Source organism: Schistocerca piceifrons, chromosome 4 (assembly GCF_021461385.2).
Source record: "Schistocerca piceifrons isolate TAMUIC-IGC-003096 chromosome 4, iqSchPice1.1, whole genome shotgun sequence".
NCBI lineage: Eukaryota > Metazoa > Arthropoda > Insecta > Orthoptera > Acrididae > Schistocerca > Schistocerca piceifrons.
The window spans coordinates 749,518,135-749,543,579 of record NC_060141.1 but is presented as its reverse complement, the minus strand read 5'-3'; the positions used below and the strand labels follow the sequence as shown (position 1 = coordinate 749,543,579).

Sequence of the window (25,445 nt, the reverse complement as noted above, 5' to 3'; positions counted from 1 at the left end):
AAAAGTATCGGTTATTACCTAAGGGGTCGAAAAACAGAAGGCGTGAGCTGACGTCCTCACTTACTGTGGCGAGCTCTGGTGTAGAAAGTGAAGACTATACAAATATGACGTCCGCTTGTGGAAGCTGCCGGTTGTCTAACACGATGCGATCTAGACGGTTGGTGACGGGCCCTCAATCATTTAGTTTATTTTTTTTTTCTTTTTTTTTCCAAATGAAGCACCCAGTTCTCCTACTTCTCACCCCATGTGGTGATGCTAGGAGGAAATGTAAAAGTTATTTAGCGAATATTTACGATTATTTCTTGAGAAATAGGTAAAACACCTCGCAAACAGTAAATATCGTCATTTGTTGGTATACTCGCAGGGTATGAACTGAGTTGTTAGACATTTAAGGCTCCTAGTGTAAGAGCATCTTCTCGAAAAAGTAGATACTTGTGGAATACTGAGGAAAAGTCAATGAGAATGTAATTAATTGCCTGAAAACTGTAAATAGCGTCACTTGGTGATAGTCGTTAGACTTTTAAAGCTACACGTTTATGTGTGTTTACTGAAAATCGATAAGCGAAAGCCATATTTATGTGCGTCGTCTTAAGAAATAGGCAACATTAATCACGTAACCCATATTTACATGTAGCTTTTTAAAAAATGGGCAAAATAGGAACGAAACCCATATTCAAATGTATCTGGTTAAAAGTGGAGGGAAAATCAGAAAATAGGAACGGAATGTGCGTCTTCTTAAAGAAAATTGGTAAAAATTAGTCACGAAACCGTAAATACCATCCTATGTTGGGACAAATAGCGTTAGGTGCGACACTCTTTCAAATATTCACGACAACTAGGCCACTACAGATGGGTGCTGTACTATGCAAGAAATTTGCAACATCGCCTGAATTCAGCGATGCTGCTGCTACTGCTGTTGCTCGAGTGAGGTCCATACTGTAAATGACAGCCTCAGGATACTGGGGACGCTAAGGAATGGAGGGGGCATTGTGGGGCAACGACCAATAGGGGGATAGTAGCAGTAGGGCAGGAACACACTGCAACGGTGGGGGAAACGCCAATTTTGGATCATAAATTATCATGATTGGAATGACTTATCACTTTACGCAAAAAGTACGACTACTAACTACCGCCGGCCGGAGTGGCCGAGCGGTTCTAGGCGCTACAGTCTGGAACCGCGCGACCGCTGCGGTCGCAGGTTCGAATCCTGCCTCGGGCACGGATGTGTGTGATGTCCTTAGGTTAGTTAGGTTTAAGTAGTCCTAAGTTCTAGGGGACTGATGACCTCAGAAGTTAAGTCCCATAGTGCTCAGAGCCATTTGAACCATTTATTAACTACCACTTGGGTAAACATGAACGCAAGTGCCCTACTGAACCACCGTCTCGACTCTAAGTTACCTTAATCAGTATGACAGTTATTGACCATTGATTGTTATCATCACAGACAGCTATTGCCAATTAAATACATTATAAATAAACAGAACATGGACACAAATGTGCAGTTGGTTTACATAAGAATCATTAAATTAGGCTGGGGCAACTTGCTTACATAAAAGAACAATGCCTTCCCCCCACCTCCATTTGGCCAATAATCCATCCATAACCACTACTATTGACGGTATTTTTTTTAATGGTAGGGAGCTAGATGGTGGAGTGACAAGGCGCAAGATCTTAATAAAAATCATAATACTTTCAAAAAATTCATTTAAAATGTTTAAAAAACCAGAGTGTGGAAACAGATTTGACTTTTTCTTTTATAATCAAGCACGTCCACCAAGAGAAACAGGGAATAATAATCTTCATCACAATGAATTTAATTTTAAAAACTCCAACCAAAAAGAATTACTGAACTCAGTATTAAAAACTTCAAGCTATTTAAATAACTCCACAGCAAATGGTAATTCGTGAACTTAAAAAGAATAAACCTTGATCGCTTAAAAAAAGTTCTTAAAAAACAAATACAGATTTAAAGCATAATTTCGAGAATCTGCGACGTGCAAGTTCTCAGGTACAAAATGAAGAGCCAGTGGCAATGTGGTCGCAACAAACCACATCTGTTTACTAGAGAGTACGCCACAACCTCCACCAATGCGCTTATAGTTTCAAGATTTTTACCAAACAATAATAAACTACTTGCAACATCAAATGTCTATAAGAATAAGCACAACATAGAATAAAGTAACCCTTCCTCAGTTCAACAGCCTAAAGTACTTAAAACTTGACTTTCAAATTATTACACAATAACCACAGCTGAAGGAGTCGCGAAGAATAAGATACCTTGCTTCAGACAATTTTCTAACGGCTTAGGAAATTTACAGCCAAAACAAGGAAGTACTAATTAGTCGTACCATAACATAATGGTTGGCTGGTTGATTATGGGAAGGGTATCAGACAGCAAGGTGATCGGTCCTATCGGATTAGGGAAGGAGGGGGAAGGAAGTCGGTCATGCTCTTTCAAAGGAACCATCCCGGCATTTGCCTGCAGCGATTTAGGGAAATCACGGAAAACCTTAATCAGGATGGCCAGACGCGGGTTTGAACGGTCGTCCTCCCGAATGCGAGTCCAATGTGCCAACCACTGCGCCACCTCGCTCGGTCACAACATAATGGCAACAGCACTCGCCCGTCACTCGGATCGGAATTACACAGCAACATTTAATAAATGACAACGCTGTCTTACGTGTAAGAGCGTCGTAAACATTTGAAATTATTACACTTTACTCTACACACCGATTACATCGCACTGCACACTCATTGTGCTCTTAGGAAACCATAATACAACAGATTTGAATCCAGGATGATGTAGACTGGCAGCTACCTAGAAGGAAACGAATAACTTCGTCAAGAACGGGGTAAGGAAGATGCTTACCGTTGTAACACCAACGCAGTCCGCCTGCAGTTATGTTGTTGAAAACAGTAATTGAAACCATAACATGACCGAGTGCATGTTTGGACTTACAGCCCAATTGCCGTGCCCTCGTTGCAATGCCTCCTCCGAAGTCACAACGCCATAGAGGTAAATCCGTCGTCTGTGCTCCCAAGAAATTCGCTCCTCTTCACGCGAGGCTGAGCCGTGCTGCCCACTGCCGAGTATCCACTGCTCTCCACTCTGCACTGGCCTCTAGTGCACCAGGCCGAACCCGGGAACACAACTGAGCATTCGTGCCGAGAACGCCGCACTCAACTGTTTACTAACCAAACCAATACCGCTTGTTACCGCTCTAAAGTCCTTTTTACACAACGAACGAAAGTGTTCAAGGAAGATTACAGTGTACTGAAGCGCTCCAGAGGTGCGAGGCCCAAACTATAAATTCGTACAAGATCTAGTCGCAACGTTTTTTAATGATCAACGTAAACACAGTGTACCGCTACTAGCATAACAGTGACAAAGTCGTGATTTCACAATAGCGTATCATTAATTATTTATAAAACTTACAAATATTTAAAAACTTGCGTGAAAATACGAGTATTTACGAAAAGTGCACTGTACTCGCTTGCTCAGAAAGTTCCTTATGATAACGAAACGACCATAAACAGAAACAAAACTCAACATTCGGTAAGTGCATCAGAAAGCAATAAGGCGCAAAAAATGGTTCAAATGGCTCTGAGCACTATGGGACTCAACTGCTGTGATCATAAGTCCCCTAGAACTTAGAACTACTTAAACCTATCTAACCAAACACATCACACACATCCACGCCCGAGGCAGGACTCGAACCTGCGACCGCAGCGGTCGCGCGGTTCCAGACTGGAGCGCCCAGAACCGCTCGGCCACTCCGGCCGGCCAATAAGGCACATTCAGCAGAGACGTGACAACAGGAGACAGCTATTATGTCGGCCTTGCGCAATGAGGCCACTAATACCGAATGTAGAACTGGCCCTAGAATTATCGCCCGTCACTACTAAAGCGATCGCAATAGTGTGACCGTTCACACGATAGACGGCTGCCATTCACACAACTGGTTGTCAGTCGATTACAAGTTCGTTCGCCGTGTATAACGGGCATAAGAGCATTGTCGCCAGAGAGAGTTCTGCCCACGCATGCGCACTTCTATTGCGTCCATCTTCCGCCTGTCTTCCGGCGACAACAATCGAAGATCCGCCTATCGGATAAAGAGTAAATATCCCTTACTCGCCGAAAGCTTAATCGAAAAATCACGACCCACAGCTCATTTTTGTTGTCCAGTAATTCCGGGTGGTTATTGTTCCGGCGTAAAGTCAAGCGCCGGCACGGCGGTCAGGAACGTTAAGGCGGGGAGGGAGGGCTGTGAAGAAGACGTCAGCAAGTAGTACGCTGACCTCTGCAGTACGCAATGTGGTACGTGGTTGTGGTTCAAAATGGTTCAAATGGCTCTGAGCACTATGGGACTTAACTTCTGAGGTCTTCAGTCCCCTAGAAATTAGAACTACTTAAACCTAACTAACCTAAGGACATCACACACATCCGTGTCCGAGGCAGGATTCGAACCTGCGACCGTAGCGTTCGCGCGGTTCCAGACTGTAGCGCCTAGAACCGCTCGGCCACTCCGGCCGACTGTGGTCGTGAACGGGAAGTTCGTTACTCGTCAGAAGCTACATTCCACTCACCTGACGGACGACCCCGACATGCTCAGTCGTTTACTCGGATGCACACAGCCTGCGTTGCACCGCGACCAGCGAGTGTCAGGTACTGACGCAGCACATGCTGGCATTACTCTTGCGACGATTGCCGGAGTCTATCTCCCCGGATGATATATTGCGCCCCCACGGCGTATACTTTCCATCGTCCAGGACGAATACCGTTAAATGGTTAAAAGATATGGCCCTTTACAACATATTTTCCGATGCTCACAAAGGCACACTCGACTATTGGTCCCTAGTGATGACGACACATGCAGCTTTCAGCCGCCACCCGAAGTACACAACCCGTTTCGCAAATTATTTAGGTTCATTATTTGCGGATCCTGCTGCTCACTGGGTCGTTCCGGGTATGTTGTTGTTGTGGTCTTCAGTCCTGAGACTGGTTTGATGCAGCTCTCCATTCTACTCTATCCTGTGCAAGCTTCTTCATCTCCCAGTACCTACTGCAACCTACATCCTTCTGAATCTGCTTAGTGAATTGATCTCTTGGTCTCCCTCTACGATTTTTACCCTCCACGCTGCCCTCCAATGCTAAATTTGTGATCCCTTGATGCCTCAAAATATGTCCTACCAACCGATCCCTTCTTCTAGTCAAGTTGTGCCACAAACGTCTCTTCTCCCCGATCCTATTCAATACCTCCTCATTAGTTACGTGATCTACCCACCTTATCTTCAGCATTATTCTGTAGCACCACATTTCGAAAGCTTCTATTCTCTTCTTGTCCAAACTATTTACCGTCCATGTTTCACTTCCATACATGGCTACACTCCATACAAATACTTTCAGGAACGACTTCCTGACACTTAAATCTATACTCGATGTTAACAGATTTCTCTTCTTCAGAAACGATTTCCTCGCCATTGCCCGTCTACATTTTATATCCTCTCTACTTCGATCATCATCAGTTATTTTACTCCCTAAATAGCAAAACTCCTTTACTACTTTAAGTGTCTCATTTCCTAATCTAATCCCCTCAGCATCACCTGATTTAATTTGACTACATTCCATTATCCTCGTTTTGCTTTTGTTGATGTTCATCTTATATCCTCCTTTCAAGACACTGTCCATTCCGTTCAACTGCTCTTCCAAGTCCTTTGATGTCTCTGACAGAATTACAATGTCATCGGCGAACCTCAAAGTTTTTACTTCTTCTCCATGAATTTTGATACCTACTCCGAATTTTTCTTTTGTTTCCTTTACTGCTTGCTCAATATACAGATTGAATAACATGGGGGAGAGGCTACAACCCTGCCTCACTCCTTCCCCAACCACTGCTTCCCTTTCATGCCCCTCGACTCTTATAACTGCCATCTGGTTTCTGTACAAATTGTAAATAGCCTTTCGCTCCCTGTATTTTACCCCTGCCACCTTCAGAATTTGAAAGAGAGTATTCCAGTTAACGTTGTCAAAAGCTTTCTCTAAGTCTACAAATGCTAGAAACGTAGGTTTGCCTTTTCTTAATCTTTCTTCTAAGATAAGTCGTAAGGTTAGTATTGCCTCACGTGTTCCAACATTTCTACGGAATCCAAACTGATCTTCCCCGAAGTCCGCTTCTACCAGTACCAGCACAGCAAGGCCGTTTTGGTTAATGTTACAAGGCCAGATCAGTCAATCATCCAGACTGTTGCCCTTGCAACTACTGAAAAGGCTGCTGCCCCTCTTCAGGAACCACATGTTTGTCTGGCCTCTCAACAGATACCCCTCCATTGTGGTTGCACCTACGGTACGGCTATCTTTATCGCTGAGGCACGCAAGCCTCCCCACCAACGGCAAGGTCCATGGTTCATGGGGGAAGGTTCCGGGTATGAGACGCTGAAAATGAAGAAGAATCCTCGAGCATATTGATCCTCTACGGACGGAATAGGGGGACCCCTACCAACAGACGAGAAGGCGACTCCGACACGTGGCTACGGTAATTGTAGGATCTTTTTTGTAATGAAACAAAAATGAATCCATAAATACAATACAAAATAAAAATAAAAAATGTAAACAAAATATAAAAATTGAATAAATAAATAAATAAATAACACAACATAAAAAAACCTGCTGTGATCGAACGGGTGCTATTCTGTCATTTTGCACAATGGATTAATTTGAGATGTACCCTTTACCCTGTGGGTCCTGCAAGATGCAATTTCCACCGCCACACTACTACGGAAGTCACACAAACGCTCCTACCGTTCTAAAGAGAAATGCCCGAAAAACTTTCAGCAATAAATATCTTCTGCAGTCGTCCACTATAAGGAAATGCCACAAAAATTCACAAAATTTCTTATGTAACTGGTGGGATACTTGGGTACTGGAAAAGTGCTAGTTAGTGTAAAACTTGAAACTAACGAAAATTATTATTATTATTTTTTTTGCAAAAATTCTGAGAAATCACAATGGCACTTTTAGTTATGAACTGAACAAGTTATTTTTGGGTTTTTTTCGGAATGTGAAGTTACCTCTTAAGGATAGGATTCAATAATGAAATTTCTATACAAAGTTTAAGATTGTTATTGACTTGGCACAATGGCTGAGAACCGCACCTACTCAACTTGAATAATTATTCGTTAGTATGTTGCTATGTACGGTCGAGGCTGTCGCGTGTGAAATTCAGTGAAGTGTACTGTTGTGGAGGAAATATGGGGCTCGCAAGAGCTGTAGCGCACAATATCGTAAGCTGCGATGACTGCAGTCTGCGCCGCTCGCTGCTGACAAATAAGATAACTCTTGTTCTATCTGGATTGATCTTTGCCAATCAAACTCTCCCCACGCCTTGTTGAAGTCAAGGACTCCTATTCGCCCCTAGTCTAACTAATGGCATGGTACACTAAGTCAGATAACCAGTCCACCACGATGCCACTCAAAAATTCGCTCGCAGGCGTTTAACTGTAACTCTGTCCGTTCACACCGCACAGTAAGTGTGTTGGCCAACATAGTGAACAAAGCTTAATCGCAAGAACTCAATATAGAGTTGCACTCCGATTCGCTCTCGACAGAGGTTCTCTCCCAGTGAAGTACTGAGGAGAGACTTGTTACTCGCTCTTTGAGTACATGTACGAGCGCACATGCTCTCGTTATGTGTTCTCGCTCCCTCGCTCCAAGAGCAACAACAGAACGGCCCCTCTCCACCCAGGACGTAAAGGGGTATATCTTCAGCTCAAGACGCCAGGAATATTGTCTGCCAATCAGCATTGCTCTTCTAAAACGGGAGAATGACGTTTCGTTTAAGGCAACAAATCCGGAAATCTGTAGCATCGGCGTTTGGCGTTTGCTGTCTCCTTGTGAGAACCTCTGAAACTGCGTGCTATGTTTGTAAAGAATGGATAGGCCGGGCGCTTCCACACAGTGTAGCGGAATTTGCTTTTAAGCCAAACATGGGGTCTTTCTCCCTTTCACTCGGGCAAATGCTGTCTGCTCTACGGGCAGTTGCTGGCCGACATAGATAGGTTGTCTCGTCCTCTGAAGGGACCGGCCTCCTGGCGTGCAGTTTGCCTCTCCCAAACTAAAATCTTTTGTGACCGTCATGTCTTGAATGTGTGTGTGTATGCCAGCCTCGAGTATTTCAACCTCGGTGCGCACTGGCGATTTACTTGTTATTTGCTTATCATTTACATGAATTCATACAACATTGACTTTATCTTATCGAGTTTGGGTTCTAATGAAGCGTCTTGATGTGCGGAATATGATTGTGAGAGCGGAATATGTAAGCAATGAAGGTCAGGAGACCACGACATCGTACACCGCTACATCCTCTTCCTGATCCTTCGATCCTAGAACACGTTGATTGGGCATGGTGGCGGGATGGCCAGCCCTCGTGTGGCGACCCCTGCCCTCCTAGGCATCCCGTAGGGACAAGTAGGCAGGACACAACAGGTATAGTTAAACTTTCTCATATAACACGTTGAAACACAGAAACTAGATACTGTACGAGTACCAAACTTTGTAACAGTAGTTTCGAGAGTAAGGGGTGCATGATTTCCATGGTTCCTTAAAAAAAAATAATAAGTCGCCGAGACAGCAGCGGCCTCTAGGCGAAGAGAACATAAACGACGCGCCGCCTGGCCGCAACCCAGTTGGAGACTATTGCCGTTCTACGAGCTCTACAGCAGTGACTTAGGAACTATATAATTTCATTTGTGGTAGACGTTATATATGCTGAAGAGATTGCTTATTTAGTCTGTCACCATTTTGCCTGCAACATTTCTGTATTTCCTTTTGTAATAAACTGCATTGACACGATATGCTTTAATTGTTGTCTAGTGATCCGAGAAAGGAGGTTTCCTAGGCATCCCATAGCGACGAGTAGATTGGACACAAGAGTTATAGTTAAACTTTCCTTATATAAAACGTTATAACACGGAAACTAATTACTGTACGAGTACCAAAATTGGTAGCATTGATGTCCAGAATATGGGTTATAGGATTTCCGTGCGTCACAGACCCACTGTCCAGTTCCAACTACGGCCACCAGGTGCTGTGATCAGTCATCGTGATTCCTAGTCTCACACACCTGACCACTCGTAGTGCACTTATTGACATGTCAACATGAGCTTGGACAAAAGGAACAGAAGCTCTATTATCAAAACAACAGTAATGCTGCAGCTGCACTTTGAGAATATCGCCGGCTGAAAGGACAACGGTAGGGTCCTCTTTCCCCACCTACTGTGTGGAGGATGAGGATCGTCCTGTGTCACAGTGAGATAAATGTGTTGACAATTTTGGGGGTCGCTTTTGAAATAATAAAGGGTTTACTTACTTTTCTGCATCTATCTCGTTTTCAGTTGACCGCCCCTTATACATCACAGAATTTAGAATTCATTTATGTAGATTTTTTTCTACAAATAGTATAGATACTTTATGATTTATTTATGTTTATTTTAAACTAGACTTTTGGTAGGACCTGTTTATATTTTATTTTAATTGGGCTATGCAGAAATGTACTCATATCATTTTCGGATTGTTTATTTATTACAGAATCTGTCCCACTTATGTAAGGATTCCACATCAATCGAAATAGTAACAAAAGTGAAAGAGCAAGTCGACATTTTGAGGATGGCCGTGGACTGGGTGGCGAGGTCTTCAGAGGTAAGCCCACGCTGCTGCTGTCTACTTTGTTTGCATGATTCCGTGAAGATAGCTTTCACGTTCGCTCTGTACCGCGGCACTCGTGGCTGCCGCATCGCGGTCGCGAAGTGGGGTCGAGGCACTATCACATAAGTTTTCACAATCTGACGATAATGTATGGATTTGTAGTTTTAGCTTGACGATGTCCACTATGGACAAATGGTAGCTACTTTTATTCTGAAGAAGGTTGCGTTATCCCGACTGAAATCTAGGTAAACATTGCAACTGAGGCTGTTGGTTTTTAAAATTAAAACCAATATTTATTGCTGACAGGGCCGCGAAATGTTGAAAATATTTGCATTCATTTACATTTCTACGACTTACTGATGTTATAACTTCTTTTCAACCCACTGCGAATTCCGTTCAGCCCGTGAGGCCATTTTCTAGGAAGGCCTTCGGCTGTGCGTCTGAGCAGGACTTTGAGGTTCTCATTCTATTTAGGTTATAAAAACTATTTAAATAAATCCATCTTTATTAATAAAAAAAAAAATCTCGCGAGCGGTCTGGCGCGACCAATAACCACCACAACAAATGATTATAGTGATAAGAATCTCCCTTTTAGCATCCACATCTCTAAAATACAACGCTAGAAGCTCCTCATAATGAAAAGCCCTATACATGCGCACTGCTCGGCAGTCGCAGAGCGACTGGCACTCAGACAGGAAGTGCCGTTGGACTCCCTGCAGCGGGCCTCATCAGTGGTTATCAGCGCCTTTGCTCAACCTGAACTGAATTATTCTGCAACACGGGTCTAGTAAAACTAGGACCCGTGTTGTGTTGCAGCGGCCAGAAGCTAAGTCCAGCGGCACTTCCTGTCTGAGTGCCAGTCGCTCTGCGACTGCCGAGCAGTGCGCATGTATAGGGCTTTTCATTATGAGGAGCTTCTAGCGTTGTATTTTAGAGACGTGGATGCTAAAAGGAGATTCTTATCACTATAATCATTTGTTGTGGTGGTTATTGGTCGCGCCAGACCGCTCGTGAGAATTACGATTTAATCAGCAAACGTGAAAGTCTTTAATTCTTCTCTCTGAACTTTAATTTACCTTCCCAAATTGCTCCTTGATGTCATTCACAGCTTGTTCAATGTACATGCTGAATAATGTGAAGATGGGCTGCAACATTGTCTAACTCCGTTCCCAACCACTGCTTCTCTTTCATGCCTTTTTCATGCCTTTCGAATATTATACGAGGGTTGGAACTTTAATTGTGGCAACTATTTATTTACAACTCGTACAAAATAGATACGAGTTTCAAAGTTTAGTGACCTTCAAAGTAGTCACCAGTATTGTGTATAAATCGTTGCCAGCGATGTGGAAGTCGTAGGATACTCTTAGCAGTGCCACTTGTGTTGACAATTCGAGCGGTGCAGTCTATTGCCCGACGAATTTGTAGCAGTTCTGAAGTGAGTGCCGTGAAGTGTTTCCTTCAGTTTAGAAATCGAGTTGAACTCACGAGGGCTTAAGTCAGGGGAGTGCAGTAGGTGGTATAGTACTTGGCAGTCCCATCAGTCAAAAAAATCACTTAACAGCTTGCACTGTACGTGGTTGAGCTGGTCGAAGTTTGTGTTCCAAAAATGAACAACAAAGAGACAGAAGTGATGACACTTTCTGCAGAACCTGACCATCATTTTGCAGGACAATGCTCAAGCACGTACAGTGCAAGCTGTTACTGATTTGTTTGATTGATGCGGCTGCTAAGTGCTATACCACCTACTGCACTCCCCTGACTTAAGCCCTCGTGAGCTCAACAAGATTTCTAAACTGAGGGAAACACTTCACGGCACTCGCTTCAGAACTGCTACAAATTCGTCGGGCAATAGACCACGCCGCTCGAACTGTCAACAGAACTGGCACTGCTAAGAGTATCCTAGGAGTTCCACATCGCTGGCAACGGTGACTACTTTGAAGGTAAGTAAAACTTCGAAACACGTATCTATTTTGTACGAGCTGTAAATAAATAGTTGCCACTATTGAAGTTCCAACCCTCGTAACTGCAGTGTCTTTTCTATACATGTTGTAGACGATCTTTCACTGCAGGTATTTTACGCATTTTAGCTTCAGAATTTCAAAGAGTGTGTTAGAGTCAACGATTTTGAAAGCTTTCTCTGTACCTACAGACGCAGAATCGAGATGTGTCCTCCTGATTTCAGAGTCTCGGCGCAATACAGCAGGAGAGCCGAGTGTCCAAGGCTGTGGAGGTGATGCTGCAGTATGTCGAAAACCTCAAGAGGATCCAGGGGAAGCAAGACGAAGAAGGCAAGAAGTAAGTCCATTCTCTACTGGAGCGTTTCATAGAACACACAGAGTAGGCTCGAATGAAACTTACAGGCCATGTTCAGATTCTACCATTATTGCAAGTAGAAGACAATAATGTCATTGCAAGTATAAGACGATATTGGTTTTTCAAGTAAATGCCGATATTGTTACTGAAGTTAGCAGATGATACTGCTATTGAAATTAGAAGACGAGTCTGTTATCCGAAGTATATGATGATACTGCTTTTGCAAGTTGAAGTTGCAAGTTGTTATTGTAAGAAGACGTTACTAGTATTGTAAGCAGAAGGCATTGAAGAATGACTTCAGCGCTACCACTTTCAAACGAGCCAAATTTTGCAAGGCTTTTGCTTTTTATTTTTCCTCCTTTGCGTGTAAGGCAAAATTTAATATTATAATCGTTCTGTTATTGTTTTTTTGATTGCAGCCAGACATTTCGCTGTGGAAAGTACACAGCTCTGCAAAAGTTCTGGACGAGTTAGGTAAAGCAACATGGTACATTAACTGGTCTGTGTAAATAAAAGTGTGACAGCATGTTACCAGAGATCCAGTCTTGCACGTAAGACATATTGTCGCATGGCGTGAGGTGAGCTTGACTTATAGCGCCAAATGAGGCGAGCTCTGCAACACGAGGCTGTCGAAGGGGCGGGAATAGGCAGTGTGAGTCTATCAGCGAGAGGTTACGGTGCACTGTGGTGCTGCCCTTCATTAACGTTGCCCTGGAGGAAATATTTGGAATGACTTCACACGATGATGAATCAGGAGGAACCCGTAATAACGACGAGGTGTGACGAGGTGGCCCAGGAGTTTGGTCCTGCTCACAGCGTTGTTTCTCGTGCATGGGGAACGTTCAGAACGACAGGCAATGCTGGCCGAAGGAGAGGAGACGGTCGATCACGGTCAACTACAGCAATGGGCAAGAACTTTCAGCAGGTCGGGCTGTGCTCTCACATTCCTTAATAAGTCTACCTACCTGGAGAGGTTTCAGGTTGTCTGCCCGTTCACTCTGCGGTGGCAGGTATTGGTTTAGCTGACAAAAGCAACGTTGACGAAAACTCGACCAAATACCTACCACGCAAAGGACACATAACTCCTGTCCACGGGCAGTAGCTGGAAGTTAGTTAAACTATCGATCGTTCGGGATTCTTGGATGACTCGTTTGGGAAAAGTCTAAAATTTCCGTTTAATTGGTTTATTGTCTTTAAAACACGGAAAATGGCTATCAAGTCCGTATTTACACTACTGGCCAATAAAATTGCAACATCATCAAGATGATGTGCTACAGACGGGAAATTTAACCGACAGAAAGAAGATGCTGTGATATGCAAATGATTAGCTTTTCAGAGCATTCACACAAGGTTGGTGCTGGTGGCGACACCTATAACGTACTGCCATGAGGAAAGTTTCCAACCGATTTCTCATACACAAACAGCAGTTGACCGGCGTTGCCTGGTGAAACGTTGTTGTGATGCCTCATGTAAGGAAGAGAAATGCGTACCATCACGCTTCCGACTTCGATAAAGGTCGGATTGTAGCCTATCGCGATTGTGGTTTATCGTATCGCGACACTGCTGCTCGCGTTGGTCGAGATCCAATGACTGTTAGCAGAATATGGAATCGGTGGGTTCAGGAGGGTAATACGGAACGCCGTGCTGGATCCCAACGGCCTCGTATCACTAGCAGTCGAGACGACAGGCATCTTATCCGCATGGCTGTAACGGATCGTGCAGCCACGTCTCGGTCCCTGAGTCAACAGATGGGGACGTTTGCAAGACAACAACCAACTGCACGAACAGTTCGAAAACGTTTGCAGTAGCATGGACTGTCAGCTGGGAGATCGTGGCAACGGTTACCCTTGACGCTCCATCACAGACAGGAGTGCCTGCGATGGTGTACTCAACGACGAACCTGGGTACATGGCAAAACGTCATTTTTTCGGATGAATCCAGGTTCTGTTTACAGCATAGTGATAGTCATATCCGTATTTGGCGACATCACGGGAACGCACACTGGAAGCATGTATTCGTCATCGCCAAATTGGCGTATCACCTGTAGCGATGGTATGGGGTGCCATTGGTTACACGTCTCGGTCACCTCTTATTCGCATTGACGGCAGTTTGAACAGCAGACGTTACATTTCAGATGTGTTACGACCCGTGGCTCTACCCTTCATTCGATCCCTCCGAAACCCTACATTTCAGCAGAATAATGCACGACCGCATGTTCTGGATACAGAAAATGTTCGACTGCTGCCCTGGCCAGCACATTCTCCAGATCTCTCATCAACTGAAAACGTCTGGTCAATGGTAGCCGAGCAACTGGCTCGTCACAATACGCCAGTCACTACTCTTGATGAACTGTGGTATCGTGTTGAAGCTGCATGTGCAGCTGTACCTGTACACGCCATCCAAGCTCTGACTCAATGCCCAGGCGCATCAAGGCCGTTATTACGGCTAGAGGTGGTTATTGTGGGTACTGATTTCTCAGGATCTATGCACCCAAATTGCGTGAAAATGCACTCACATGTCAGTCCTAGTATAATATATTTGTCCAATGAATACCCGTTTATCATCTGCATTTCTTCTTGGTGTAGCAATTTTAATGGCCAGTAGTGTAATATTCCGACATCATTATGTAGTGTTACTAACGTCTGTGTTACAAGTGCACAGCCGAAAGCAGCCACAAGGTATTTAATCTGACCTGACATTTTGAACGTGCTAAACAGTCACTGACCCGTGGCTGCTTCAGAGTTAACAGATTCAGTCGTTCAGTAGGCTTCTTGCAAAGAAGTGCTCACCACGATGTCTCGTAATCTGCACGAAAAAAGCAAGGCAAAGCTTATGTAGACATGAATGTCCTAAAAATCAACCTCTCACAAAGCTGAAACTTTCACAAAATACTCAATCCTGTAGTAGCTTTTCCTCAGCGACACGAGAACCGATCAAACGCGCGAATTTCTTCATTTTGATAGACATTCGATCAGCGGGGGCGTTCGAAGCATTGAACTAAATTTGAACGCCATCCGCACCACCAAAGTCCACTTATACTTTTTCAGCCTTCCTGTTTGACGCCTCGCTGAGGCGTGAACACAGAGATGCAACATTAATGCATGCGTAAATAAATCGGCAAAGGATATCTCTAAGACCACCCACTTTAGCAACACCTATGTGCCACGCAGCATCCTTTGTTGAGTATTTTCAAGATCTAACTGTACAGAGCCGAGCCGTGGCCAGTCCTGGCCACCTGCACACTTTTGCTCCAGCCCTTGCTAGTGGACCGATGGAATCAGAGAGGTGTCCGGCGGATTCGCGCGTGTGTGTCAATGTGCCAACATCCCCCCCTCCCTCCCTCCCATGACCTGCCACAGGAGGGCGTGATCGTGATACAGAGGGGCTGAAAAAGCGTAAACACGCTTCGCTGCTTCAGACTGCGTTCAAATTTTGTCGAATGGTTTTGAATAGTCCCTGTTGGTTCCACTGTGTACACCAGAGCGAAAACTGCAGTCACACTGCACTCCACAGGGCCTCGTTCACGTCAGTGGGGTTGCTGTCCCACGATGTCGCTAGAGAAGCGGGGGCAGCGGGTGTCAGCAGTGTCAAGAAAGACGTCCTGTTGCTCATCAAACTGCAAAATTTCGTTTTCGACATCGAAATGTGTAGCAATCAACAGCCCAAGTAAAGGTGTTGTTTCATTGACGCACTTCATGCGGTCTCTGAGACCTCCTCGTGTCGATCCAGAATGTTTTCCTCGGCCATCCATTACTAAAGTGTGGGATATCAACGTTGGGATTCGCGGTTCTGACCACCATCGCAGAGGGTCGAAAGAAGGGATGAAATGTGCATAAGAATGGGTACGACGACCGGCCCATCATGTGGCACCTCCACGATAGTGTTGGGCAGGACGATGATGATATTTATCGTCAGTGTCATCTCATTAACCTGTCTTACAGCTCCCATGAATTTATAAGCTCTGGCATGTTTTTCGAAAAAGTGTCGAAATGTTCCTGTTTGAAGCGCAGCCGAGCCCGAGGGTGACCTAGCAGGCCACCTCGCCTTAGCACCATTACAGAGGAAGGTATCAGGCACCTTTAAGCCAAATTTCAAATGTGTGCAGCAAGGGGAGACAATTACAGGGTCTGGAAAAAGTGATCGTTTAGTTACGTCGTGCAGTATAATATGATAGAGGCCGCGAACGTAGTTAAGTATTCGGAAAAAAATGGATCATCATAATGATTCACATAAATGTAATACTCTATTTAACGGCCCATTTTTGTCATCCATGAAGTGGCCTAGAGTAAATAAATAAATGAATAAATGACCCGGTAATTCCCATCACATATCTTTCTGTCTCTCTGTGAGTATCCTTCCGTGTTTCGTATTCAAATTGTTAGTGTCACAGCGACCAAAAATTGTCCATACTCCAGATTCAGATCAGTTGGAATTTTCGCTGTGGGAACCCTGACCAGTTTACGAAAAGCACTATAAGCCAATATATAAGAAACTATCAGCCTCGCTTGCGGTAATGAAACCAACATTTACCTAGGTTTCAGCCCAAATAATTGAGCCTTCTTCAGAAGATATACCTGAATCTATAATTTGTCTAAGAGGGCATGGTCTAGAAATAAAACTAAAACAGCCTGAATAGGCGTAATCACATTAAAAATGCGGTACATAAGTACTAAGTCAACACCAAGACTTAACCTCTGGCGTGCGCCTCGTCTCCATGGACGCCGTGCGGTGGGCCTCGGGAGCTCACGTCCAGTTTGTTTGCGTAGCTGCCCAAGCAACTGCTGCCTTCAGCTGCCATAAATACAAAACCCCACCAACTGGTTATATGACTTCATTGTTGATTTGCACTACTTTCATTTTGATTTTTGTTTATTATACATTACTTTAGTGTTGCCCTACTTGAATTTGAAGCCTGGTGTCAGTCGTTCTCTATTAAGCTACTTCAGCCGTTGTTGAAGCTTACCTGACTAGAGACGAACTGATGAGGTCACCACCAGAATGAAGCCAGGTGAGCAGTGGCTTCCGTTAACACGCATTGCTCTGTCGTTTTGCCAGTTCGTGGTCAGAAACTGCTGAGTGTAATTTTATTCATGTGGAGTCTCCTGCATGTCCCTGGATTATTAAGAAATAGAACAGAAGCTGTGTCTTGCCAGTATTTGTTTTGTAGTACTCTCTAAAGCATTGGATGAACACAGTTTTTCTGTAGACTTGGCGGTAGAGGTCAAGTTGAATCCGAGTCAAACGCACAAATAATCATTACAGATAACACCGGTTGCATAGAAAAAAGTTGTTTATTATTAGGCAAAAGAGGCAAATAGGTTTTCTAAGGAGATGTAGCGCAAAGATTCACTTGCAATTCATGAAAGAAGTTACACGACAGAGCAGTGAGTATGAAAGGTCCCTTTAGAAAAATTATAAATGACTGTGCTGATAAACCTCTTACGTTATTTGATTTTCAAACAGATGAGCAAAACTGAACGTACTCAGACAGTTTTCTCTTTACTTATTCTGATCATCACTAAACTGACGCACAATATTTTTAGCGCAATGCAATCTCACTTTCAATAATCCCTACAAAAGAATGGCTCTGACTAACAATAACCTAAACCTTTCAAGAATCACTTACCTCACAAAAATCTTCGTTACTCGAACTACTGCAGTACAGCGAGCACCAATACTGCCAGGTAAATAAAAGATTCTAACTACTGAAGATTCTAACTACTGATAGGCATACTTAGCAAATGAAACATTTTGATAGAGAACAAACTATGTATTTACCTCAATAGTGTTCAAAAGTCAAAATATATATATCAGTTCATGACATCCAGTCTTACAAATTTACTCTTTTTGATGGACACACGTCCAGATCATCCACTCTCAAACCTCCGCCATCTCTCTCCCCACATCCACCACTGCTGGCGGCTCACCTCCAACTGCGCAACGCTACGCGCTGTTCACATCCAACTGCCCAACATTACCATAGCAAATATTCCAACAATGCAAACCAGCCACAGATTGCACACAGCACAGTCAGTGACTTTCATACAGAGCACTACGTGGTGTTACCAACTTGAACACGTAAACAGCCTACTTACAAGTATAAGCTACCACTTGGTCCGGCATGTATGGGTTTCGAGAAAGCGTTTGACTCGCTTTAATCAAACTTCCTCAACGATAAGGCAAGAGAAGAAAGGAATTCATTCAATCTATGCGAACAGGATGCAGTGGCTTAGCGCCATCATTCCCTGAACAGGTTCTTTGTGAATCTTCCTGTCAGATTAAAGCTGTGTGCCCGACCGAGAGTCGAACTAGGGACCTATGCCTTTCGCGGGCAAGTGCTCTACCATCTGAGCTACCGAAGCACGACTCACGACCGGTCTCATAGCTTTACTTCTGCCAGTATCTCGTCTCATACCTTCCAAACTTTACATAAGCTCTCCTGCGAACCTTGCAGAACTAGCACTCCTGAAAGAAAGGATATTGCGGAGACATGGCTTAGACACAGCCTGGGGGATGTTTCCAGAATGAGATTTTCACTCTGCAGCGGAGTGTGCGCTGATATGAAACTTCCTGGCAGATTAAAGCTGTGTGTCCGACCGAGAGTCGAACTCGGGACCTTTGCCTTTCGCGGGCAAGTGCTCTACCATCTGAGCTACCGAAGCACGACTCACGCCCGTTCTCACAGCTTTACTTCTGCCAGTATCTCGTCTCCGCTGCAGAGTGAAAATCTCATTCTGGAAACATCCCCCAGGCTGTGGCTAAGCCATGTCTCCGCAATATCCTTTCTTTCAGGAGTGCTAGTTCTGCAAGGTTCGCAGGAGAGCTTCTGTAAAGTTTGGAAGGTAGGAGACGAGATACTGGCAGAAGTAAAGCTGTGAGACCGGGCGGGAGTCGTGCTTCGGTAGCTCAGATGGTAGAGCACTTGCCCGCGAAAGGCAAAGGTCCCGAGTTCGACTCTCGGTCGGACACACAGCTTTAATCTGCCAGGAAGTTTCATATCAGCGCACACTCCGCTGCAGAGTGAAAATCTCATTCAGGTTCTTTGTGTTTTGATATAAACGGTGTCAGCCTCGTTTTGCCGGCCAGAGTGGCCGTGCGGTTCTATGCGCTACAGTCTGGAGCCGAGCGACCGCTACGGTCGCAGGTTCGAATCCTGCCTCGGGCATGGACGTGTGTGATGTCCTTAGGTTAGTTAGGTTTAATTAGTTATAAGTTCTAGGCGACTGATGACCTCAGAAGTTAAGTCGCATAGTGCTCAGAGCCATCTGAATCATTTGCGCCAGCCTCGTTTTTGGTTCCATTCGGCGATTCTATGCTTATTTTATATTTGATTTTGTTGTGGGTTGGCAGGAGAGCCAACACCGTGTGACTAGAGGAAGCCGAAAGGCACGCGTTTTAGCTCACGCAGGCTGGCGTGAGGTCTGGAACAGGACAAGGAAATTAGACTTTAGAAAAAAACGGACGTTGCTGGTGGAATACTTAACTTTAACCCATTAATGATGAGCGTCGCTCTTGACTGTACATGACTCAGTATCAATAGTAACTGGTAATGGCGCCTTGCTAGGTCGTAGCAAATGATGTAGCTGAAGGCTATGCTAACTATCGTCTCGGCAAATGAGAGCGTATTTTGTCAGTGAACCATCGCTAGCAAAGTCGGTTGTCCAACTGGGGCGAGTTCTAGGAAGTCTCTCTAGACCTGCCGTGTGGCGGCGCTCGGTCGGCAATCACTGATAGTGGCGACACGCGGGTCCGACGTATACTAACGGACCGCGGCCGATTTAAAGGCTACCACCTAGCAAGTGTGGTGTCTGGCGGTAACACTACATTCCTCCCCAGCAAGTCGGCGGACGGTTGTGCCATAAGGCTTTCGCCCGCCGTGGGGAGGACCCCATGTTGACGTATGCGACGAGGTGGGGAGCCTAACAACAGGCGAGGCTGTGCCACCCGCACCCTGCCATTCGGACCGCGGGGAGCTGGGAAACGCCTGAAAACCTGCTCCAGGGTGCACGCCAACATGCGGTGTATGCGCCCGTAGAGAGACAGGAGGGGCCGAAGGGTCGACCTCGATCGGACCGGGGCACCCGACGGGTGAAGATGACATATGGTCCGGAGCGGGCAAGAGTTCCATGTCGGAGGACAACTGGTCACGGGAAGCGATCGGCGGCGCGTGACCCAGGGAGGCGCCCGGCGGTTGAAGCGACGCGTCCACTGCGGGCGTCGCCGACGGGAGAACAGGCGGCGGCGGCGGCGCGTCGCCATGGGGCAAAATGGAAGGCAGCGTCGGTAACACCTGGGGCTGAAGCGAGCCAGTAGATGGGTCCCCAGGGCCCTGACCGGACGGCACCGTCGCTGAAAGCAGACGGGGAGCGGCAGATCCCGTGTGACGACAGAGGCGCAGCTGATTGAGATGCCGACGCACCTCACCAGAGACCCCAAAAACCAGATACATAGCGCGGCCGAGGCAGCGAAGAATGCGCCCTTCGAGCCAACGCCGTGAACCTCGATAGTTGCGGTAGCAGACAACGTCGCCTGGGGCAAAAGCAGGTGTCTGCCGCTGCACAGGAACCTGATGCGGCGGATGTAGCAAAGACATCAAGGTTCGATGAGGGCGACCGTGGAGCAACTCAGCCAGCTGTGACTTGAAAGTCCTGACCAATCGTTCAGCGGCACCCTTTGACTGTGGCGAAAACGGCGCGGATGTCAGATGTTGAATACCATTGGCCTTGCAGAGTATTGTCAGGACTGGCTCTCCCAAGGCTGTCAGTAGTTGTAATGGAATGTTGCTTACTCCTGGGGCCTTGTTTCGACTTAGGTCTTTCAGTGCTCTGTCAAACTCTTCACGCCGTATCATCCATTTCATCTTCATCCTCTGCCATTTCCATAATATTGCCCTCAAGTACCTTGTATAGACCCTCTATATACTCCTTCCACCTTTCTGCTTTCCCTTCTTTGCTTAGAACTTGATATTGTAGCCAGTAAAGTAAAATAACATATAACCTCACCCGATTAAGATTTATTTAGTTTCCTCGCCCCTTCTATTTGTTAGCCAGAGTGTATGACACTGGTGTGACACTGGCCATCCCTGTTTAACTCTTTGATTTGCGTTAACTCGGCTGAACTCTTATGAAGGAGTTGAATTATTCAGCTCAAATTATAGTGTCATCTGTAATTTCCATTGGTCACATAATTTACTCCAGGTTACACAGCTGAATGACTTGTCATAATCGATGAAAGCCAAGAACCTTTTGCTCACGGAAGACTGGAAGTGGCGCAGATCATTGTGAATCCATGAAAGTAATACGCATTACTTAATATAATAGCCCATGTGTGTTTTGACACACACAGGCTACGTTAAAGTGCTGTTCCAATACTTCCATGCTCATTTAAAAGTGCTAATACTCTGTTTTACCGGCGCTGTAAGCAGTCAGTGCCCAGTGCGGAATTAAGGAAAGAAAATTTTAGTAGAGTAATTTAGACAGAAATGACAGTGTGTATAGAGAATTGTTGGCTTGGAGGATAGCAAACCACATGCAATACTTTTTCAGAGGATATTTTCCACTTCTTGAGATGGAAAATACGAGATACTAAATTATGGGAACTTTTAGAGTAATTTTGAGGTTTTATACGTACAGAGTCATGTAATGAAAAGTTTAATCTTTGTTTTCAGACGATCGAAGAACCAAAGTGATGAGCTAACAGACGCCGAGGAGACTGTGGCACGGACAGTGCGGTTGAGGTCCCTGCAAGCCCTGCCTGGAATGGTTAAGACTGTAAGTAGGCTGCCTTATCCAAAGTGTCGATGTTCACAGCAGTTTCTTGTTTTCCTGCTCATGTGTTTAACAAAAATATCATGTGCAAATAAAGATATTTTTTTCGAAGATGCTTAAGACAAAAATAATAGTAAGAGGAAGAAAGGAATGAAATGAGAAAGGAACCTTAGGGCTTAAGATCCCGTCTACGACATTGGCATTAGACACTTCGTGAAAGAAGTTTCCGTCCTTTGCTGCAGTGAGGCATTAAGATAAGTCAGTGGCGACAGATGAAAACTTGTGCCGAACCAGAATTCGAATCCAGACTTCCCACTGCATCCAATCGTTAGCCTTGACCGCTTCGGCTATCTGAACATGTCTCCTGTTGGACGCAAATCTCCATCTGGTGCACATTACAGAGTAGTATCCCCTGTCCGTTATTTCTCTTTACTTTCCCTACTATACTTCCACAAGAGGTCGGGCATTCTGGCGCATCTGCAGTGAAATATCCATGTACCGTCATTAACATATATTGTATAAGTATGGTGTTTGCCCTTTTGGACCTACATACTCAGTAATGTCACATCCATGTCAGAACAGACCCCATAGACCCCATACCTAAATAATATATGTGCCTGATGGCATGTATATATTTCAGTGCAGATGCTCTGTAATGTCAGATGCATGTTCGACAGAAGAGACACCATATCTACAGAGGCGTCCAAAGAAATGTATCCACTGTTTAAAAGTCCATAATTGGCAAACTAATTGACAGAGTTGTCTCATCTTTGGTAGTGTAATAGTTTGTAGTTCCGGTAAGCGCCACAAGGCGTTGTATTGCGTTGTTTTGTTTTGTCAGATGACAGTCGCCAGGTAGTCACTGTTTTGTTCTTAGTTGCACCTAGTTACTCGAGTAAACATGGCTGGCGCAAGGGTTACATTCGATGAAAGGAAGTCAATTTTGAAGTGGTATTTTAAGTACGAAAACATTAATGAGGTTCAATGGCAATGGCGAAATGAGTATCAAACAGAGCCACCGACACGCTTAACGATTCGTCGCATTCGAGACAAATTTGAAGCCGAAGGCTGTGTTAAAGATGTACACAAACAACGATCTGGACGACAAGTCCAGCAAATTCCCGTCGTGTTTTACAACAATTCACTCGCTCACCACAGCAGTCTGTGAGACAGTGTCCCCGTGAAACTGGAGTGAGTCGCTCAAGTGTTCGGCGAATTTTGAAGACAGTGAAGTGGAAGTGCTACATCCCACGATTACTACACGCAATGAACGAGGACGATACCTATACGATATACGTGCCTGATGGCATATCGATCTTTCAGTGCGGAGGCTCAATAGTGTCATATGCATGTCCAAAAGAACAGACACCATACCTGTATAATATATGCACCTAGTTGCATATCGATCTTTCATTGCAGATGCTCTATGGTGTCAATGCATGCCTAAAAGAACAGACGCCATAACTATATAATATATGCTCCTGACAGCATATCAGTCTTTGTGTGCAAAAGCTCTATAGTGTCAGATGCATGTCCGAAAGAACGACATCATACTATATAATATGTGTGCCTGACGGCATATAGGTCTTTCAGTGCAGAAGCTTAATAACGTCACATGCATGTCGAAAGGAACAGACACTCTACCTATATAATATTTCTGCCTGACGGCATATCGACCTTTCAATGCAGATTCTCAGTAATGTCAGATGCAGACCTGAAAGAACACAAACCACGCCTACATAATATATGCACCTGATGGCATATCGATCTTTCACCACAGATATTCAATAATTTCCGACCTCTCGCAGTAATACAGTAGAACTGCGAGCGAAAATGAGTAATGAACAAGGGACTTTATTCTGTAGTATATGACATATAGAGCTTTGGTTTTGGTCGTGCGTAATCCTCTGGTAGCCTAATGGTAAGGCGGTCAATCGCGAGAAGCGGGAATTCCGAGTTCGGTTCCCCCGGCACAAATTTTCACTGTCGTCGTTACATTACATAGCTAATGGTTGTCCGTATTAGCAACTGCGGATACATTTCATGTATTTAATAACGGTTGTGGTCGCCACAGTGCCTGTTCTTCGGAGATACAGCACATGCATGTCCGAAGGAACACTGGAATGTACTTCGCTGTCACACAGGCAGTGCCGTAACGCATCAGGGATTTGAACCGTCGTTCTCCCAGATACGAGTCGTGTGTCTGGCTTACTGCGGTGCCATGTTGCTCAGTTTGAACTGGGATCTACACTTTCTTGCAATACTAATTTCACCAAAACGTCAGGAAATGGCAAACTTATACTACGCAAGAGTCTTCCTCATTCTTCACAGGATATGAAATCTGTTCGTATATAGATTCTAAAATGTTCCATTTATCTTACTTTGTACATTGTTGAAACAGCGCGATGGAAGTTTTTATGCTGCACCTCCTTTTCTTTCAGTTGCTTTTTTTGATATCTTTCGAAACTCACGAAACCAAAACAAAGAATTTAGTTGATACTTGATGTAAAGCTGTTGAACGGGTCAGTAGAGTACCTCTGCAAAGGCTGAGTTTACAGTTTCCTTGAAAATGGTTTGTGGACGTTCCACAGTAGTTTGTATTGTTTACGTAATTATGAGTGTATTGGAGAACGAAACACTTATTACAACATCCGGCAATATTACTGAACTGATATTAAACTAACGATATTGACATTTGATAAATTTCAGGAAGCATAACTCAGAATCACCCAATAGCTTTCCGTGTAAAACACTGGAGAATTCCGACACCTCTCAGATCTGCTGTCTAACAATACGAGCATTATTGCACCTAGTATCCAACTGTAGAAAGAAGCTGTATGGAAATGCTTGTAAATTTCTTATTTCTTTTCCTACAGGGATCGAAGCGAAGAGCTAGCATAGCGGCGATTCCTCGAACAGCTGCTAACTACATAGAACCTTCCAGGGCGTCCATCAGCATTTCTCCTTTGTATATGGTATGTACAGTAATATAAATGGAAAACAGGTCACTGACCTTAGGAAGACGAAATTCATTTTGTAACAACGTAATGAAAAAGATAGTTGCTACTCACCGTATAGTGGAGATAATGAGCCGCAAAAAGGCACAACAAAATGACTGTCTGAAAGTTAGCTTTCGGCCAACAAGGCGTTTGTCAAACATAGACAACACACACACACACACACACACACACACACACACACACACACACAAACGCAACTCACACACACGTGACCACAGTCTCTGGCAGCTGAACCCAGTGCTCAAGCGTGTGTGTGAGTTGCTTGTGTTTGAGTTTGAATGTAAGTGTGTGTGTGTGTGTGTGTGTGTGTGTGTGTGTGTGTGTGTGTGTGTGTGTGTGTTCGACAAATTCCTTGTTGGCCGAAAGCTAATTTTCTCACAGTCTTTTTGTTGTGCCTTTCTGTGACGCAGCATCTCCGTTATATGGTGAGTAGCAACTATAATTTTCATTATATTGTTACATTCTGTTCTGGATTTTCCATTGTTCGATATTGAGTTTGTAAATGTAAAGGAAAAAGTGTTGGTACTAATCTCTGTTATTAATAAGTGATTGATATAGCTGCATTACTTTTTCTTTTCGTTTTGGTACAATATATTTGTGACTTAACATGAAAGTTTTTCAAGAAATGAGAGTTGTTGGAAGTGG

The 25,445-nt window shown here is 44.6% G+C and overlaps 1 protein-coding gene across 1 annotated transcript in view; it reads left to right on the top strand.

Annotated features, from left to right (window-relative positions):
* LOC124796148 (inositol 1,4,5-triphosphate receptor associated 1-like) overlaps positions 1–25,445 on the top strand; it is a 302,195-nt gene that overhangs the window by 229,301 nt on the left and 47,449 nt on the right. Inside the window, exons 6-9 of the mRNA XM_047260239.1 lie at positions 9,584–9,694; positions 11,883–11,995; positions 21,681–21,783; positions 24,657–24,755. Coding sequence (XP_047116195.1) covers positions 9,584–9,694; positions 11,883–11,995; positions 21,681–21,783; positions 24,657–24,755 — 426 coding nt within the window. The remainder of the gene's footprint in view (positions 1–9,583; positions 9,695–11,882; positions 11,996–21,680; positions 21,784–24,656; positions 24,756–25,445) is intronic.